Below are 18,236 nucleotides of genomic sequence, written 5' to 3'. Positions count from 1 at the left end.
AGCAGGAATAGGAACATGAAATGGAGGAGAAAGGGGTGTGGGAACAGGGATGGGTAATGGGAAGGGAGACGGGAATGGGGATGGGAGCAGGAATGGGGATGAAAGCAAGAATGGGAGCTGGGGTGGAAGTAGGAACTGGATCCTGAGGGGGTCCTGGTCCTTCCCGTGCTCAGCTGCCCTCTCCCTTCCCCCTGGCAGGCGGCGATGCTGGAGCGGAGCCTCGTGGTGTCGGCGCCGGGGAAGGTGATCCTGCACGGGGAGCACGCCGTGGTGCACGGCAAGGTGAGCGGCCCGGCCCGGCGCGGCCCCGCGGGCCCCGCGGCGCCCGCCTCACGCTGCTCCTCGCCCGCAGGCGGCCCTGGCCGTGGCCCTGGACCTGCGCACCTTCCTGCGGCTGCGGCCCGCCGACGGCGGCCGCGTGGCCGTGCGGCTGCCCGGCGTCGGCGTCGAGGCCCGCTGGGACGTGCCGCGGCTGCGCGCCCTGCGCGGCGCCTTCCCAGGCAAGTGGAACGGAGGGGAACGGCCGCGGGCCCCGCGGCTCCGACCCGCTGCAGGTCCCGTCCGTCACAGCGCGGGTCCGCACGGGGCCCTCGCTGTGATTGTGTCCCCTGGCTCCCGGGGGCTTTTCCAGCCCTGCCTGGCAGTTGGGACCCGGACAGGGACGTGGCGGGTCTGAAGGGAGCCTCTAAAACCAGCCCGCCTGAGGGCTCTTGGGGAAGCTGGGACATGGGGCCTGTTTTTTCATCTCCGCTCCTGCCTGTCCTTGCTGGAATTTCTGCCGTATCCAGTACTGGAAAGAACTGCCTGCCAGGCAGCTGTGCCACCCTCCCGTGGAGGCCCTGGCATTAATCCCTGCGGTGTTCGCAGGCGCTGCTGGCGTAGCAGAAGGCAGAACAAGGTGTCAGCACGTTGGCAATCTCGCAGCACAGACCAAAACTTGTCTGTGCCCATACCTGCTCGCATCCGCTTGGCTTCCCGGCTTCTGCGTGAAGCACATCAGAATATTCCTTGTTCTTTTATTAAAGAGTTTTTGTCTTGCCAGGCTCTGTGTAGTGATGGATGGGCATGCTGAGTAGAGCAGGGAAGGGGGGAATCGCTGGAATACAGCGTGGGTGCGGGGATGTGGAAACGCTGGGTTTTCAGCACGGCTGGTGGAGATTTTGCTTTTATTTTATCTTGAGTCTTCGGCTTTGTACACAAGACATGCTGACTGGCGCAGTCTGCTGCACCGACTGTAACAGGAGATGTTGTTCTTGTAAATACTGCTTTCAAGTCTAAAAACTCACTGGTTGCTAAGTGTTTAAATTCTGCCCTGCTTGCTTCTGCAGCTGACTTTGATGAATCTAAATCCCCCAGTGTAGAGCAGCTGGATGCACTGAGGGAGTTTGCTGGAATCTCTGCCGAGTCCTCAGCTCCAGAGAGCCTTGCTACTCTTGCCTTTCTCTATATGTGCCTGGCTATTTCAGCTAAGTATGGGTAAGATTACCTTCCTGCACTAAAATAAACGTGCTAGCTTGCGTGTTGTGCATCGGTAATTGCTTTTACAATTGCTAATTGCTTTTACAAGGTGAGGTGGAATGAGGAATTAAGAGAGACCCACACTTGGGTTCCCAGCACCCCAGGAGCAACTTGTTAGAGCTAAGCTGTGCTTGTTAGGGAAGGGGAGCTGCCAGGTGTTCCCAGCAGCTGGGGGAGACTCTGCTTTAGAGACCTACCTTGGAGGTGCACAAGTCCCACGCTTCCTGCACAGGCAGACAGCCGCCCCATCCCTGACAGGCAGCTCATCTCATCTTGAATTAGGTTAGAAAAATTACCATGGAAACGTACTTTAATTAAATGTCTGAGCTATGTCTGTTCTCTCTGGTGGGCTGAATCTCTCTCAAAATACGGGAACTGGGGGTAGTTGTGGGTTGGGGCTCTCCCAGTATCTGCACTTGACCAACGATGTTGATGTTGCTGAAAGTTCTTGAGAAGCTACTGAGGATGGAGGCTGATAGAGCACTGGCTGCTATTGCAAATGAGGCCAGAGCCTGGGCTCAGCACTCAGGGCAGAGGAAATGAAGGTTACAATTTTTAGCTGCCTTGTGTTCTGCTTTGCTGTCTCCAAGCTCCTTGCTGGTAGCACCAGTGCTCTGATCCGCCTGCCCTGAAATGGAGCCCTTGGTGTCCTTGCCCAGCCAGGGGAGAGCTCCCAGGTTTGTTGGTAGGGAGAGCCCCTGAGAGGGGGGAGACCAGGAGCCCCTGGACACAAACACGTGTGTGCGTTTCACTTCCCCAGCAGCTCGTCAAGATGCAGCTATGGTCACAACAACGTTTAAAACAATCTTTGGAGGGTCTCTCTGTGGAGCTCCAGAAGTATTTGGTTACTGAGTGCCCTTGCTAGCAGCCTGACAAGCTGTGCTAATCATAGCCCCGATTCAGCAGGGCTTTGTTCTAGCACAATGGCTCAGCGAGGCCGCTCAGCTGTGCTAACAGGGCACTGCTGAGGCCCGTGTCTGCCGGTGCCTCCGCGTGCGCTGAGGTTGCCAATTTTCACCCAGCTTCTCCTGTGATCGCTCCTAATGGGCACCCCTTGCCTTAGAAATGTTGTTTCAAGACGGAATTCCAGGTCGCCCCTGTGTTTGCCTTTCAGAGACGTTCCGAGCGTGGACATCGTCGTGTGGTCCGAGCTGCCCACGGGAGCCGGGCTGGGCTCCAGCGCCGCCTATTCCGTGTGCGTGGCGGCCGCGCTGCTCGCCGCGTGCGGGGCCATCGCCTGCCCGCCCGCCGACACGGCCACCCCGACCAGGTAACGTGGTGGGGAGGCCTCCCCGCATGGCTCTGGGGGGCCTCTTCCTTATAATTACAAGGAAAAAAGACAAAAAAAAAATCCCAAACCTTCCTTATAATTCTATTTAGTGGGTAATAACCCCCTGTTCCTGCTGCCGGCGATGCTCGCCGGCAGCAGGAACAGGGGGTTATTACCCGCTAAATAGAATTTGTGCCTGCAGTGTTTTACACAATTATGCAGGTGTGCAGAGATGGGCTCTAAGATTATGGGCTCTAAGACCCTGCGTGTGCATGGGGGTTGGACTAGATGATCTCTAGAGGTCCCTTCCAACCCTAAGCATTCTGTGATTCTATGATTATGATTAGCACAGCTCCAGCCATTCGTGTGGTTTGCAGGGAGGTTATGCTAGTTGGTGTGAGGCTGTGACAGTGGCAGCACGGACAGCTGTCTTTGGCTGTGCATCCCGTTTGGATGAGTCCATCCCAGTACTGTTGCACCCTTGTCCTTCTTTCCCCTGGCATCTCTTGAACTCTCCAGTTTCCCTTGTGCTCAGGATCTGGCTGTGACTGCTCACTGCAGTGATAAATGATACAGCTGATCTATTTTGCAAAGAAAATAAAATACATGCTTTAACTTACAGGGAGATTTTTTCTTTTTACCTCCGTTTTCTCTCTCTGAACATCTTCTAGGTTCTGCTTTGTGTTCTTCAGGGATCCTTACTGCTTTTTGTTTTTTTTTCTTTTTTTTTTCTGCCTTTACACATTAATTTCTTTCTGCATGTGGCTCTTTTCCTTCCCATTTCCTGCCCGAGCTTCCCCTTTTCCAATGGCCGGTGATAGGAAGTCTCCCGACCTCCACCTGCGTGTGCCCTGTGTAGCTGCTGTCACTTGATGTCAGGGCTTGCAAACCTGCTCTGCCCTCCCTGTGTCCAGGGAAGCTGTGTTTAAAGATGCGTATCGCAGCTGGAGCGCAGAACTCCATTGTTTGCTCCGTGCCAGGTGCAGCCTTTTACGCTTGGCTTCTCCGGAGTTTTCCTTCAGCCTCCGAGTGAGGCAGCGAGCGAGGACGGCGACGTTCCCCTTCAAAACGGGGCTTTGTAGCCTGACCCAGAAACACGTTCCTCGAGTGGGGCTGTTTGTGAGCTGTGCTCGGGCAGGTCTCCCAAACAGTCACGCTATGTGGGAAATAAAAGGCCAGTTCCAAAGCAGACAGCAAGTGGGAAGGATGCCTTCGTTCCCTGCTCACGCTTTTCAGCTTGAGCACGGCGTAGTTTTTTTTTCTTCCAGCTGGCGTGCAGAGGGGTAAGTGAGAGATGGGGGTGTCAGACTTCAGAAGGTTTTTGCTTAACATTGCAAGAAAAGAACAGTGTGATATAATGACTCCTGCGTAGAGAAGAATCACAGCCTCTCAAAGAGGATTAAAAACAAGTGGTTTACAGCAAACTGTGTTTCTGTTTTGAGGAACGGTAGTGTGAGCTGTTTTGCTGAATGCTTCAGAGATTAAATACTGGCAAGTGAAATTAAAGGTGTGTGAAGAAGGATGAGGGAATTCAGATGAAGCCCAGGGAACTGGAGAGTTAAGGAAAGATGCTGCCAAATACCAGGTGGCTCCCAGAATTTCTGCCTCAGCACCAGTCAGTGACTGTTTTGGTTGTTCCATGTGAGTCTGTGTGATATCTACCCCCAGATCATCCGTGTGCCTCGCTTCTAGCATATGGTTCCTACTCTGGGCTCATTCCAAAAACCTGTTGACTGCACATTCTGCCTGCACCGAATATTAGCTGTGATTTCTGCAGAGTGCAGCTGGTACCGGGGTGTCCGACGCCACTGTGTGCTGGACGGTTTGGAGGGGGGCTTGGAATGTGCCCTGAGCATCTGGACTGTGCAGAGGGGACGAAGCCCATACAGGAGATACCAAATCACTTCTAAATGCATCTTCTGACCAAACTGGTGAGGTTTTAGCAGCTGATCAGCTGGCAGTTAGAGGCAGAAGTTGCATGTGTGAATTGCAGCTTTCAGTATCCCCTCCTCACGTGGTGCCGTCTCCGTCTATAAATACAGTGTCCTGTGTGGGGTGAGCGAGGTCGCAGGCCGGGGCGTTTGGTGACACGTGGTGTCAGGGAGATGCGGAGAGGTCCAGATTGCCGTTCAGGTGGCGTGGGTGGATGTTCCCTTGGTTGGGAGCCTCTCCCTGAATCCCTGCCTCCGGGAGAGGCGCTTGCGCTCCGCAGGGATGAGCTGCGCGCCGTCGAGGTGCCGCACGCGGCCACACGCCATCCCGGCACCGCGAACGCGGTGTGTGACCGTCAGCAAAGGCATCCAGGGCTCGGAGCTTCCCGCAGCAGCTGCCCTGGCCCTGCCTGGTCGCTGCTGGCGTCGGCCGCGGCCGCTCTCTCCATCACGCTGCAAATGCCGCTTTCGGGCACGCGCTGAACTCATCTTCTTGCCTTTCAGGTGGACAGAAGAAGAGCTGAGCTTAATTAACAGCTGGGCCTTCCAGGGCGAGCGGGTGATCCACGGCAACCCCTCGGGGGTGGATAATGCTGTTGGCACTTGGGGTACGTGCGTTTTGCCCGGCGCAGTCCGTACGGCAGCTCGGGCTGCGTTTCTGCACACAACAAAGACCCGCTCGGGGCTGCTGCAGACAGACTGGATGGAGCAGGTGGCCTCGCTGCCCTGAGTGCTGCAAAGGGACCAGAAACCCCCAAATTCAGCTTCTCCTTTTGAGCTGAGGGGAGGGAGTCCTTTTCTGCCTTGGTTTGCCCCACGTATAAGCTGGGAGAGCAGCTGCCCTGACCCCGCAGGGCTCCGTCTCCCAGGCAAGCGCCGTGGGGCAGAAACCCCATTGTAAATAACTCAAACTCAAACATTCTGGAGCGAACAGAGAAGCCCAATCCCATTCAAAGGATAATGCAGTAGAAAATGCAGGCGGACAGCTGTTGTTTAGTTTCAATTAGCAGAGACTTCCCATTGTTTTGGAAGTGTCCTTTGAGACTTTTCCTTTTAATAATCTTTCTAATGAGACCTAATCGCAATGCTTCAGTAAAAATAGGAGCAGAGTGAGACATTCCTTCTGGACAGCAGAATTCCATGCTGAAGGCTGGCTGCTGATGGGAATGCCCACGTTCAGACCTGAGGCCAGTTTGAAGCCTGTGTGCTCAGCTATGCCCCAGGGAATTGCTGCTTCGTGCCTTTTTCAGTGAGGATTTAATAGTGGCCAAACTCTCCACTGCTAAAAAAGACATATGTGATCCTGCACTAGAGGGGAGCAAAGGGAAAGACATTGGGTTAACTGTGTCCAGCCAGACCCTCTCATTAAATCAGCAGTTAGGCAAATTCATGCTGTCTGAGAAAATGGTTCATTTAGCTGGTGTTTCTTGCAATTACTGTCATACGCTCTGGGTGAGGTTCTAAAGATGAAAGACCTTCTATTTCTTACGACATTGTGTTATCTTGGGCTCACGGTGTACTGAGACAATGCATGTGTTTTACTTTAGGTGGAGCCCTGCGATACCAATCAGGAAAAATCACATCATTAAAGAGGTAATATTCGAGTTTAAAAATAACGCTCGCATACAGTGGGTGGAAAATGTCAAAGATATATGGGATGGATTTTATATGGTATGAGATTGATGGGAGATTGCTAACAGCCTGGCAGAAGGGCTTGGTAGCCGGATCTTGCTGTTGGCCATGGGTGTAGGTAGCTTGAGTGTCATCTTGGCTTGGGGCAGACGAGCACAATGAAATGTTTAGTCATTATGTGACATTAGATGAACAGAGCACGAAGGATCAATATTAATTTCATGGCATTATGGGCAGCAGGAACGGGTCTGCTCCTGGCAGCAAATGACATTGTGGAGAGGGGGAGCTTTTTGCTTACCTGGTGGTAGAACTACATGAAAACCAAGCTGCAAAGAGCAAATCCAGGCCCTAAATGTTCCCTCTGCCTTCTGACAATGAAGTATAATCTGACTCCATTAAAATCTTACACAGTGCATGAAATTGCTCTATTAGCAGCTAATGGCTACTGCTGGCTAACCTCACAGATTGTATTTTAAGGGAAAGATTTTAGTTGAAAAACATGGATTTCAGTAAATATGTTACAGGCCTATTTATGGAGCTGGAACAGTTGCTCAGTGTAACTACGAGGGACATGCCTGAACCCAGGCCCCTTGCGCACCTGCTTAACTCCTGAAAACTAATGGGGGTCTCTGTCTTGGGCCTTGTTCCGATGGGGGTCTCGGGGCAGGACCAGCAGTGGCTGGAGGAAGGGGCCAGGGGATGGTGTCTGTGTTATTTGCAGGGTGCCCACGCTGAGGATCCTGCTGACCAACACGAAAGTGCCCCGAAGCACCAAGGTCCTGGTGGCTGGTGTCAAGGACAAGATCCTCAAGGTGCGACGGTGCCCACGCGGCTGCAGACTGCAGAGATGTGGCCTGGGTGGCACGGGGGGTCCCCCTCGCTTAGGATGGGGGGGGCTCAACTGCCCTCCTCCTCCTCAGCATTACAGGACAGGCCACAAAAACCACTGGTTTTCAACCATGGAAAAAATGTTCCTTCCTCCGGCCTGTTGCTTCTCTCGCTCCGGTTTCTGCAAGGGTGGGCGACTTACTGCTGCCTTGGGCTGCATTGGTTTTCTCTGTGAACAAGCAGCTCCAAATGAGATGAGGACTAATCCAGCCCCAAAAGGCTGGGCCGGTTTCATCGCGGTAGCGCTGGGTCTAGAGGAGCCGCTGTCTCACGTCTTGCCTCTTCCCCCTCCTCCTCAGTTCCCTGCCATAATGAACCCAGTGCTGGACTCCATCAATGCAATTTCTCAGGAGTGCCAAAGTGTTCTGGAAGCGATGCCTGGAAATCCATCACCGGAGTATTACCCTGTGCTGGAGGTAAGGGGCTCGTTCGCCTGTATTTTTAGACACTGTTATAGTTGAACATCAAAATGTCATTTAAAGAACATTAGGTCTGAGAAAGAACTTGATAGCAGGAAACATTCTGTTCAGTGTGGACCCGTGGCCCGTGTTGTTGCTCTGAGCACCCTCCCTGGAGCCAGGGACAGAGGATGCTGGTTTCTTTCCACAGGGGAGCACAGGAAAAGAGGGAAGGGACTGGCTGCTCTGGCGATTCAGAGCTCTGGAGGTTTTGCTTCCCTTCGCTAAGAAGCAGAGTGGCTTCAGTTTGAGATCTGCCTCCCTGAGTTGCTTGTTCTGGCAGCGCTGGTGACGCTACCGCTTTGTCACTGCCAAGGCTGGAGAGCGGAGCAGAGAACCCAGTGGCCACCAGTTGGCGACAGGCTGGTCCCGAGCCAGCCCCCGTGGCTCTGTGCTCATCCTGGCTCCAGGGAATAACAAACAGAGCTGTGCCCAGAGCTGAGCTGACATTGATGCATGAGGTGCGTGCACAGATCTGTGTTTGCTTTGGCTCTGTTCGAGGTGGGAGAGGCTGCTGTGCCGGGGAGGCTCTCGAGTGGAAGCAGCACTGAGAGCACCGTGATGTTGGTCCTGTGACCGTGGGGTGAGGAGGTGTGACAGAGTCCACTTGAGGTGGACCTGGCCCGGCCCCGGGGTGGCCAGGAACCCCTTGGAACGGGTGGAACAGCTCCTTGTTGGTGTCTGGATGCCACCCTGCAGCGCTGTCACGAGGTGCTCTGCCTGCTGGAGGTGACAGGACGTGGGCCCTGCAGCCACACGGAGCTGCAGGGGACAGTTCCAGCGTGCCGAGGAGCTCCCTGTGCCACCTCCACTCAGGGCAGCGGCGTCAGCCCCGTTAGGGGACACCTGGCACTGCCTTCTGCTGTGTCCCACTGCTGCGGGTGGGCAGAGCCAAACGGCTCTTGCTGGGTCTGCAGCCAGCCCAGGAGGTCCCCAGAGCACACGGAGATGGAGTAGAGGGAGGGGTGTCAAAAACTGGCCGGAAAACGTGATACCCACTGAGCAGCTCGGCCGTGATCCTGTAAATCCCTCGGGCACGTGCCGATGGGAAGTTCCCATGGGATTTGCAGCAAAGCCCTGCTCTGTTTGCACCGAGAGGGTGCTGGGGTTTCTGCACGTGCGGTGGCGGCTCCAGCTGAGCGCAGAGCTGCTCCCGGCTGTGGGAGATCCCGCGTCTGCTCCACATGGTCACCACGTGGAACGAGACTTCGGACAATCCCTCCCCAGTGCCCGGCTTTGGGGAACGTGCCGAGGGCTTCGGGATCTCCGAAGAGCCCGACCTGCCTTCCGAGCTGCTGTCCTGGGCTTGTCCCGAGGCTGGAGCGCAGCTTTGGATGTATCTGGCCGTTTGTGAAACGTGTGATTGTGGCCAGCATTGTGTGCGAGCTATCGAAGCAGTCTCCTGTGTCAGGAGCTGTCAGCCGATCCCGAGCAGGTTTTGGATCGGGAGATGACGGGTGTCTTGGACCATCACAGCTCCCTGCCCTCGCGCAGGCGTTGAGGGGGCCTCTGGGTGGGCATCTGTCCAATGCAGCACAAAGGCCTCGACAACCTGCCCTGCCTGCAACTGGCTGATTCATCCTGCGTCCGTTTGAAACAGAGAATGGAAACGCTCTGGGAGGGGGTAGAGAGGTTATTTCTGCCCGGTCCCCTCCGGGGTGGTGGCTCAGCAGCGCTCAGGACGGTGCCCAGTGGCTCGGGGTAGAGGAGGGAGCAGAGGCTCCGTGCCCTTCCCACGGCCGCGGAGGCGTTTGCACAGTGTCCTCCAACACTCGGGTGACAAGGAGGGGGGTGACAGCCAGGACACATCAGGGGCTCTGATTTAGCACCCGTGTTAACGCCTGCGGGCAGATTGCCATGACCTGGCTGTTCCCTGAGCCCAGCAGGGACCCCGGGAGCCGGCTGGGGGGACAGGGCAGCCCAGGGCCCTGGGCGCAGCCCTGGCCGTGCCGAGGAGCCCGCTGGTGCTCACGCCGTGTCCGCGCCTGCTTCCAGGAGCTGTTCGACATCAACCAGCACCACCTGAACGTGATCGGCGTGGGCCACCCCTGCCTGGACCGGCTGTGCCGCGTGACGGCCTCGCACGGCCTGCACAGCAAGCTGACCGGCGCCGGCGGCGGCGGCTGCGGCGTCACCCTGCTGCCACCAGGTCGGTAACCGGCTCCGCGGGTCCCTCCTGCGGGCGGGATCCGGAGCAGACGGATGGAGCGGGATGCGGCGCGTGGAGTCAGTGCTGTTATTTACGTGTGTCCCATCCTGTTTGCTCTGCTCCGGGGACACGTGCTGAGCTGTGCAGGAGCCCGTGTCCGTCCCCACGTGGCCTGGCTGCCCGTTAACCGGCCGCTCTCGCCTTCCTCTTGGCAGACACCTCCCCGCTGGCCGTGGAAGCAGCCAAGAGAGACCTGTGCGCCTGCGGGTTCGAGTGCTGGGAGACCAACATCGGGGCGCCCGGCGTGACCCTGCACTCCCCCTCGTCCCTGAAAGCAGAAGTGCAGCGCGCGCTCTCCATGAGCTAGGGCTCTGCCCCGCGGAGCGGGGCGCGCGGCACCGCGTCCCTGGAGCGATGGATGTTGTGCCCTGGCACCCGGAAACCTCCCCCTGGCTCTTCTCTCTCTCTCTGGTTGCGGGTCTCTACGCTCAGGCATGAAGCCAAGTCCAGGCCTGGTGTTATTGGGAGTGGGAATTACGGTGAGGATCACGGAGCAACTGCTTGCACTTGCACTAGTGCAAACCTGACCCAGCCTCTCAAAATCCCATCTTGAATTTCCATGCTGAACGGCTGAGCTGCTCTCCAGGGGCAGGAGAAGAGGGTCTTGGCAGGGCTCCAGCTCCAATGGTGCCGCTCTGCTGGGTTCTCCCGCTCCGGACGCGCGGCGGCTCCGCAGCCGAGGGGCACGGGGGGCTCTCGTGTTTGGGGAAAGCCCAGGGCCCCGTTCCTGCTGGACTCCGATTGCGCGCGAGGGAAAACCTTTAAATACAGCTCTTACTTGCTGCTAATTAAGAGTTTGGATAATTAAAATGGGAGAAACAGTACAGTTCTAATGCAATTATCACTGTTTTCGCTGTCTCCCATAATCTCTGTTTCCGTCTAGGCTGAGAAACGGGGTCTGAACCTGGTTGCCATTCGCATGCTCAGGGTCTGGTTCAAACAACTCATCTGCTAGGAGGTGCTTAAAGGCAAAAGAATTCTTAAGATTCCTACCCGCAACAGCCGTTTTGAGATCTCTTCTGCTTCAGTCATAAATAAGCACATTCTTAGCCCCCTACACACTGCTGGGTAAATAAAACGTCTCTCAGGGTAGGGAAAAAATAATGCCGTTTTATAACGGAGCAAGCACAAATTTGCTTCAGTTTAAAGTATTTTTTTGGGTTTTTTTCCCAAGTAGAATGATTTTTTTTTTCCTCTTCAAAAGCTGACCTTAATTTGCAACTGACAAACTATAAAACCTAACTGTGTTTAACTGATTACACTAATGTAGTTTATAATTTAGATATTTTAATGAGTCGCACCACTGAACTGGAGGGAATTGGCAGGTGAGTGTCAGCAGCCAGAGGATTTGGTAGCAATAGGCCGCCTCTTAGCAGCTCTGGTCTCTTCTGTACCTGCCAAAGAGCTTTTTGTCTTTGTTTTCCTTGCCTGCTTTATTTAAGTGCAGCTCTGTTCAAAAGACTTCATTCAAAGCTGAGTGATAGATTGGCAGAAGGGGGAGGCTTCCTCTTCCCGTTAGGAATACGCAGGCAGGAGCAAGAAGGTGAGATCTGCCAGCTTTAAAATCTTGACGTCGTGATGACCAGCTTTAGTTTGCTGTGCAAAGATAAAACTGTCTCTGGTTTTAATAAATTGATGTTTTTAGGTGTAAAGTGTTCTTTGATAATTATGCTGGGTACAAAAGGAGAAAAGTACCTACACTGCTTCAATAAAAACAGGTTTCAAGTGCTGGTTTTCTACATGTCTAATTACAATTCCAATTTGCATCCACGAACAGCTTTACACTAATCACAAGTCAAAAAGCCTAATAAATAATTTACCATTTTCTAATACAGTGTAATCAATGTGAGTATCTGAATGCGTGTTGACTCTAAAAGTGCTTAACTGTGTCTGTAGTTTCTCCCGGTTAGCACAAAGAAATGCCAAATTCCCTGTGAAGAAACTTAGCTTCAAAAACACATGTCTGGGGTTGATCCTCATTAGCTGTTTTCTTCAGAAGCCGACCCAGCCGTCACACTACGAGTGCTGAAGGAGGGTGGAGGGAAAGAACGGAGCAGAAATTCAGGTTTGATGGTTTAAATTATAATTAAAAGGGGCTATTGAAATAGATGAAGCCTTTGGGCAGTGCAGTGAGGTGAATTATGAATAAGCCCCTGCCACGAACGTGCTGCTGGTGCCGGGGTTTGTCGGCGTGTGAAACGTGGCCCTGGTTCTTGCTCCGGCCTCGTGGCCGCCGGTCGTGGCCCGCGGTGGCCCCTGGCCGTGTCCTGGTCCATCCCGGTCCCTGCGGGTGCCCGAGGGGTCGGTCGCGATTCCCGCAGCCCCGGAGCGGCCTTGGCCTCCGGGTGCGGAGGTGACACCAAGGGGAAGGGCCAGGGCGGCCCTACGGCCTCAGGGGTTTCCTTGGGGCTCAGCCAGGCCTGTTGCTTCCTGCCTTTCCCGGGAACGCACAAGCTTCCGGATGGATCCAGGACATGGAGTGTGGAGGGTCGCCCTGGCTGGGGGTGGCCACGTTGCAGCCAGTGCTGCAAAGCGGGAGCGGGAACCGGCTCTGCCCGCGCTCCAGGGCCGTCCCCATCCCCAGCTTCCCGGGAGCCTCCCGCAAGGAGCAGGGGGAGGATGCCCAGGCCTCGCCGGGGCCGTGGGGAGCGGAGCTGCCCCACTCGGAGCAGGTCCCGATGCTGGGAGTAGCCACGGGGTTGGCATCCCCCGGGACGCCCTGGAGCGCCGGCTCCCGGCTCCATCCGCAGGCCGGGAGGCTCCAGGCAGCCGGATCCAGCCCTTGCGTTTGGGATAACCCCAGTGCCACCTCCCACGGGTACCGGCCCCACATCCCTGTCCCCATCCCCACGGGCTCCTTCCCGGTCTGCCGCCTTCGCCTCCGGCGTGTCCCCGTCCTCCCGCCTCGCTTTATGGATGGGCCTCGGCGCGGCGATTCCCGCTGAAGGATTGCCCTGCTAATTTGGCTAATTTTTCTTGAGCTTCATTTTTCATGTTAGGAGCTTTGCAAAAAGACAAACGATCCCGTTTGGCCCCAGAGAGCCACCCGGGAGCAGGAGGGCAGCGGGTGCCATCCGGGAGCGGGAAACCCTCATCCGGGACCGTATCCCCGTGTTCCGGGGCCGTGCCGGACGCCCCGCTTCCCGCGAGGCACTCCTGGCATTTCGCTTCCCGAATCCGTGTCAGCACCGGCTTCTTTCTGCTCCGATGAGTAGATCCCGGAGAGGCAGTGACATTCGCTGAGATAACAGGGAAAAAGGAGGGAAAAAAGGGTCACACGGAGCAGGAAAACGCGAGCGCTTGGCGGTGCGGGAGGCCGCGGCCGCGGCCGGGACCCCGTCCCGCCGGAACCCCCCGGAGCCGCGCGCTGCCGCCGGCTTTGTTGTTGCCGAAGTGCGACAGACAAATGGAGAAGCAGTTGTCAAAATGTCAGTGCACAACAAATCAACATTCAAAATGAGTCGCGGCGCTGCGCGGTGTATAATTAAAAAAAAATCCTTTTTAGAAATTTCAGCGAGCGTTGGCTCCGCTTTATATTTGTCTGTGTGATTAATAAAGGCAGCTAATTTTCAGACTTTAAAAACAGCTAGAAAATAGCTCCTAATTACATATTAGGTTCCAGGCAGCCCCCGCTGCGCCAGGCTGGTATTGGTGGGCCACAGAATTTGGCAGGGGCTTAATTACATTCTGAGCATCATCTAATTTTAGTTAAATGTAATGTAATCAGCAGCAGATGTCTGAAATAAAATATGAATTATGAATATGATGAAATTTCATTCTTGAATAAAAAAGTAATTTGCTATTTAGTTCATTAAAGTCACCCAGGTTTATTAGGGAGCAGGTATCCGGGGCGGTGGGGCGGCCTGGAAAGGGTGTCTTGGAGAGAGGAGGAAAATTGCATTAGGGTTGTTAAAATATTCCGCCAGGATGAGCGGGTTGGGAATTTATGTATTACTTTATGTATTTCCATGTGTTTTTCCCTGCGCAACCAGGCGGGACAGTGCTGCTTGCGTGTCCATCCCCTCGGCGGCTCCTTGGGCTCCAGCTCCCGCGGTGGGAATCGCATCTCTGTATTCCTCCCGGATCGACGGACGAGCATCTCCCATGCGCCGGCTCCTCCGGTGCTTCCTTACAGCAGCGTAAGGGATGCGAATCCAGGCGGCTGGGATGCGAATCCGGCGCCGGCGGCGAGCGGGGACCCCGTCCCGCGCCCGGCGCGCGCTCGCGGCTCGCGTGGGCCCGCGCTCCTCCCCGCCGCATTCATCAAGGGCCTGACAGCTAAAATTCATTTGAAGATGAAGAAAGTGCCGGCTAATCCTTTCTGCGCGACAGTGATAGACTAGCGGCTCGGGAAGAATTGCACAGCAGTAATGAAATTAGGCTAAAACTGCTGGCGGATAGCAGATAATTGCCCTTGTCTGTCACTAGGAATAACATCTCCCCCAGCCAACGCAATGATTGCTCGACTTGCAGGAATCGCTCGCCTTTTATTTATTTTTGCGGGGTTTGCTTTGCTGCGAGCGCGCGGGGACGGGGCGTCGCGCAGGCCTCGTCCCCGCGGCGGGGCTGCCCGGTGCCCGTTTACTCCGTGCCGGATGGCAGGCGGCAGCCGGCGCGCGGGCAGCGACGCCGATGTTTTATGTGCGCGGGCTGGCACGGGTGATTTAGCGCAGCCGGCAGGGCCGTATTTCACTCCCCGTCTCCCCGATGGAGATTACTCACGTTGGGAAGCGCCCGAGCGCGCGGTCACGGCCGCTCGCGGCACGGGGAGCGCGCGGGAATGCCGGGCCGTGTCCCGGCGCGGAGCGAGGCCGGGCTGCTCCGGAGGCCGCCGCGCTCCTGCCTGAGCTTTGGCGCGGGTGGCGCGGTGGCATTTCGGAGAGGGGCACGGGAAAGGTCGGAGGGTGCCCAGGGCTGGGGGGGATGGCTCCACATGGGCTCCCGGGGCTGGCGCGGCGCCCCGCTCCGGTGCCGATGCGGGCACTTCCCACCGGAGCGCTCCCGTGGCGGCCGCCGGCACGGCGCGTTCCTTAATGGATGCTCGTGTGTCACCGAGGCCATTTGTCTTCATTTGGTGGCGGGACGCGGGGCCAGGAGCCAGGACCGGGCACCGATGCCTCCCGCTCCGGTTGTAGCCCCGCTGGGCGCCCCTGCACGTGGGGATGGGGACGGCTCCTGCTTCCCAAGCTCCTGCGTGCTTCCCGCACACTTCCCGCACGCTTCCCGCACTCTTCCAGCACCTCCAGCAGCCGCCCATCCGCTGAGTCCGGGCCATACAGGGTCCTGCCACATTCCTGCCCGGAGCCGCTCCGCCGGAGCTGCTGGTGGGTAATTTCTGATTAAGGATCGTTGTACCATCAGCTTTGGTTTGATTGCAGATGTTTTTAATTATATCGTATAAGATCGTATTATGTAATTGCATTTATCTGATTGAAGCCTTAATTGTAGGATTTCATAATGGTATGACTGGGTAAATACACCATTGCGACTGTTGTCCCCCAATGAAAATTAGGTGCTTCATGTCTTTATTGCATTATCCTGGAGAAGAGTTTAGGTTGGGAAGCAAGAAATTATAAGAGAGGGAAGGAAGCAAAGGCGGGAAGCTGTTCCCTGGTCTCTGGCAAGTTGGGGACATGCAGGAGATGTGGTGGTGTCCAGGCCCCACACTCTGCTGCCTGCGAGCTGCTGGTGGCCTTTGGAGCATCATGTCCTGGTGAACATCATGTCATGGATGAGCATCACCTCCTGGTTGGGCATCAACTCCTGGTTGGGCATCACCTCATGGACGAGCATCACCTCCTGGATGAGCATCAACTCCTGGTTGGGCATCACCTCATGGATGAGCATCACCTCCTGGATGAGCATCACCTCCTGGTTGGGCACCACCTCCTGGCTGGGCATCCCCTCTTGGATGAGCATCACCTCCTGGTTGGGCATCACCTCTTGGATGAGCATCTCCTCCTGGATGAGCATCTCCTCCTGGATGAGCATCACCTCCTGGTTGGGCATCTCCTCCTAGTTGGGCATCACCTCCTGGCGAGCATCATTTCCCGACCACAGCTGAGTATCCCCTCCTGGTGAACGTCCCCTCCGGGTGAACGTCCCCTCCTGGCTGAGCAGCAATTCCCAATCAAGGCCGAACGTCACCTCCGGGCTGACCATCCCCTCCTGGATGGGCATCTCCTCCCCGGGAGCGTTGCCTCCTCGGAGATGTGGGTGCGGATCCAGGTGCTTCACCCCGTGTTCCAGGCAGGCTGGGACCAGGGTGCTGCCACCCTGGGGGGTCGAGGTGGCCGAGCGGGGACGCGGGTGCCGATGATGTCCCGCGCGCTCCGAGCTCGCTCCAAGGGCTCCGAGCTCCGGGCTGCACTGCCCTTCCCTCCGCACGGCAGCCCCGGAGCCCGCGTGTTCTGCACCGATTCCTGCAGGACCGATGCTGCAATTATCATTTTGTTAACGGCAGCCGCGACGCTGCGTTAGAGGCGATTGCAATTAAGGACCAGGAGCCTGGGAAGCCACCGGGCTCCAAAGCTGGAAGCTGCCATTAGACCTAATGGAGGCTCCGAGCCAACGCCCGGGAATGTCCCCATCCCTGCGGAGTGTCCTCGGAGCCGGCAGGGAAGGCGGTGGCGTTGGCGGAGCCCCGCGCTCCATGCACCTCCCAGCGGGAATTAAAGGGAGGGTCGGGTTTTTGTTTGAGTCCTTTTTTGGTCCTAATCCGCAACATGTGGTTCGTACGGTGTCTCATCGCTAATAGGTTTAGGATTATCGGAATATGCACAAATCCAGACTGGAGCTGTCACTCTGCTCGGGTGCTAAGGTGATTTCATTAGGATTTAGGTTTAGAGAGCTGCCTTTCTCTCGCTCGCTTTTTAATATTATTTTTATTCAATTACATCAGCAATTCATGAAACTTCAAAGCCGTTTCATCAGCACAACCTAAATGCGCTCGGATTGCATTATTGAAGGGGAGAAGGCAAAAGAAAACATAAGCGACTGCTCTAATGGAATTACTGAAAGGGGCTTTTTAATTAAAAACAAAGGTTGGGGATGAGGTCTATCCATAATTTAGTGCTGCTGGATGTAATATCTGCTGCTGGTTTAATTTTAATAAATGTATGTATTATTAACGGTGTGATCTATATTTCCCAGCCCGTCGGAAGGGCTGGCGGCCCCCAGGTAGGGCTGACGTTGCCGCTGCTCCGTGGGTGGCGACGGATGGAGCCTGCGGAGCCGATCCCGGGGCCGCCGTCCTTCCTGGTCGGCCCCTGGTGTGCCCAGATGCCCCAATTCCTGTGCCCAGATGCCCCCATTCCTGTGCCAGGATACCCCAATTCCTGTGCCAGGATGCCCCAATTCCCATGCCCAGATACCCCCATTCCCGTGCCCAGATGCCCCGATTCCTGTGCCAGGATACCCCAATTCCTGTGCCAGGATGCCCTGATTCCCAGTGCTCCAGTTCCCAGCACTCTGGCAGCATCCCCCAGGCTCCATGTGCTAATAAAAATAAACTAACTTGTGTCCACATTAATTTCCCGGCATAGGGACACGCCGGCCTCGTTCCGAGGGGGATCCCGGGAGCCGGCGCTCCTGCGCTGGCGGCCGCCCGGGTCTTCTCCCATGGGAAGTGCCCCAAGGCCCCGCACCGTTCCCGGAGGAGCGAGCGGAACGCCGCTCTCCCGCGCGCTTGGCTCCCGTTGCCAGGGAAACCTCCTCCCGCTCCGCGCTCATCCCGGCTCCGCAGGCACCGGCGCCCGCCCAGGCCTCTCCGGAGGCCACCCCGGTGGCCGTGACCTCCTTGCAGGGCCTGGGACCTCCCAGGACCATGGGAACCCTGCAGGGCCAGGGGATCCCCGGTGCCAACACCACCAAACCAAGGCGGGTTCGGAGCAGCGCCAGCTCCGGGGCCCACAGCGCCGCTCCAGCCGTTTCCCTGTGTGGAAACCTCCTCCCATGGGAGAGCCCGGTCCTGCGTGCCCCAGGGCTGCACTTTGAGCCATGAGACCACCGGCTCCTGGGGACGTGACAGGGACATTGCAACAGGCTGCGATGCTCTTTGCTGACAGGATCTGGGGCTGCTGCGGGGCCCTTTGCACCTCCCTTAGTCCCTGTAGCAGCTGCAGCCCCATGTGAGGGAAGACGAGGAGGAGGAGGAGGAGGAGCGGCCGCATCCCGCTCACCTGGGGAGGGCGGTGCTTAGCCCCATATTAGCCACCGGAGAATCCCCACCAGCCTGGCTGCCGGTGCAGCCCCACGGCTGCTTGTGATGAGGAGCCGGGACCCTGGGGTAGGTGTCCCCGGAGCCGCTGGGGACATGGGGGTGGTGGCAG

At 56.5% G+C, this 18,236-nt stretch overlaps 1 protein-coding gene across 1 annotated transcript; it reads left to right on the top strand.

The window, feature by feature from the left end:
* The first annotated feature begins 203 nt into the window (after positions 1-203).
* On the top strand, positions 204-10,217 carry MVK (mevalonate kinase). The gene is made up of 10 exons (XM_088525158.1): positions 204-282; positions 353-500; positions 1,329-1,476; positions 2,633-2,788; positions 5,224-5,327; positions 6,267-6,312; positions 7,073-7,163; positions 7,539-7,655; positions 9,693-9,846; positions 10,062-10,217. The coding sequence occupies exons 1-10, from the start codon at positions 205-207 to the stop codon at positions 10,211-10,213; spliced, it is 1,194 nt and encodes a 397-aa protein (XP_088381284.1). The 5' UTR covers position 204; the 3' UTR covers positions 10,214-10,217.
* The last annotated feature ends 8,019 nt before the right edge of the window (positions 10,218-18,236 follow it).

This window comes from Tinamus guttatus, unplaced genomic scaffold, assembly GCF_059628265.1.
Source record: "Tinamus guttatus ecotype Peru unplaced genomic scaffold, ASM5962826v1 Tinamus_guttatus_pri_ptg000223l, whole genome shotgun sequence".
NCBI lineage: Eukaryota > Metazoa > Chordata > Aves > Tinamiformes > Tinamidae > Tinamus > Tinamus guttatus.
The sequence above is the reverse complement of the archived record's forward strand: the minus strand, read 5'-3'. Positions and strand labels throughout refer to the sequence as shown.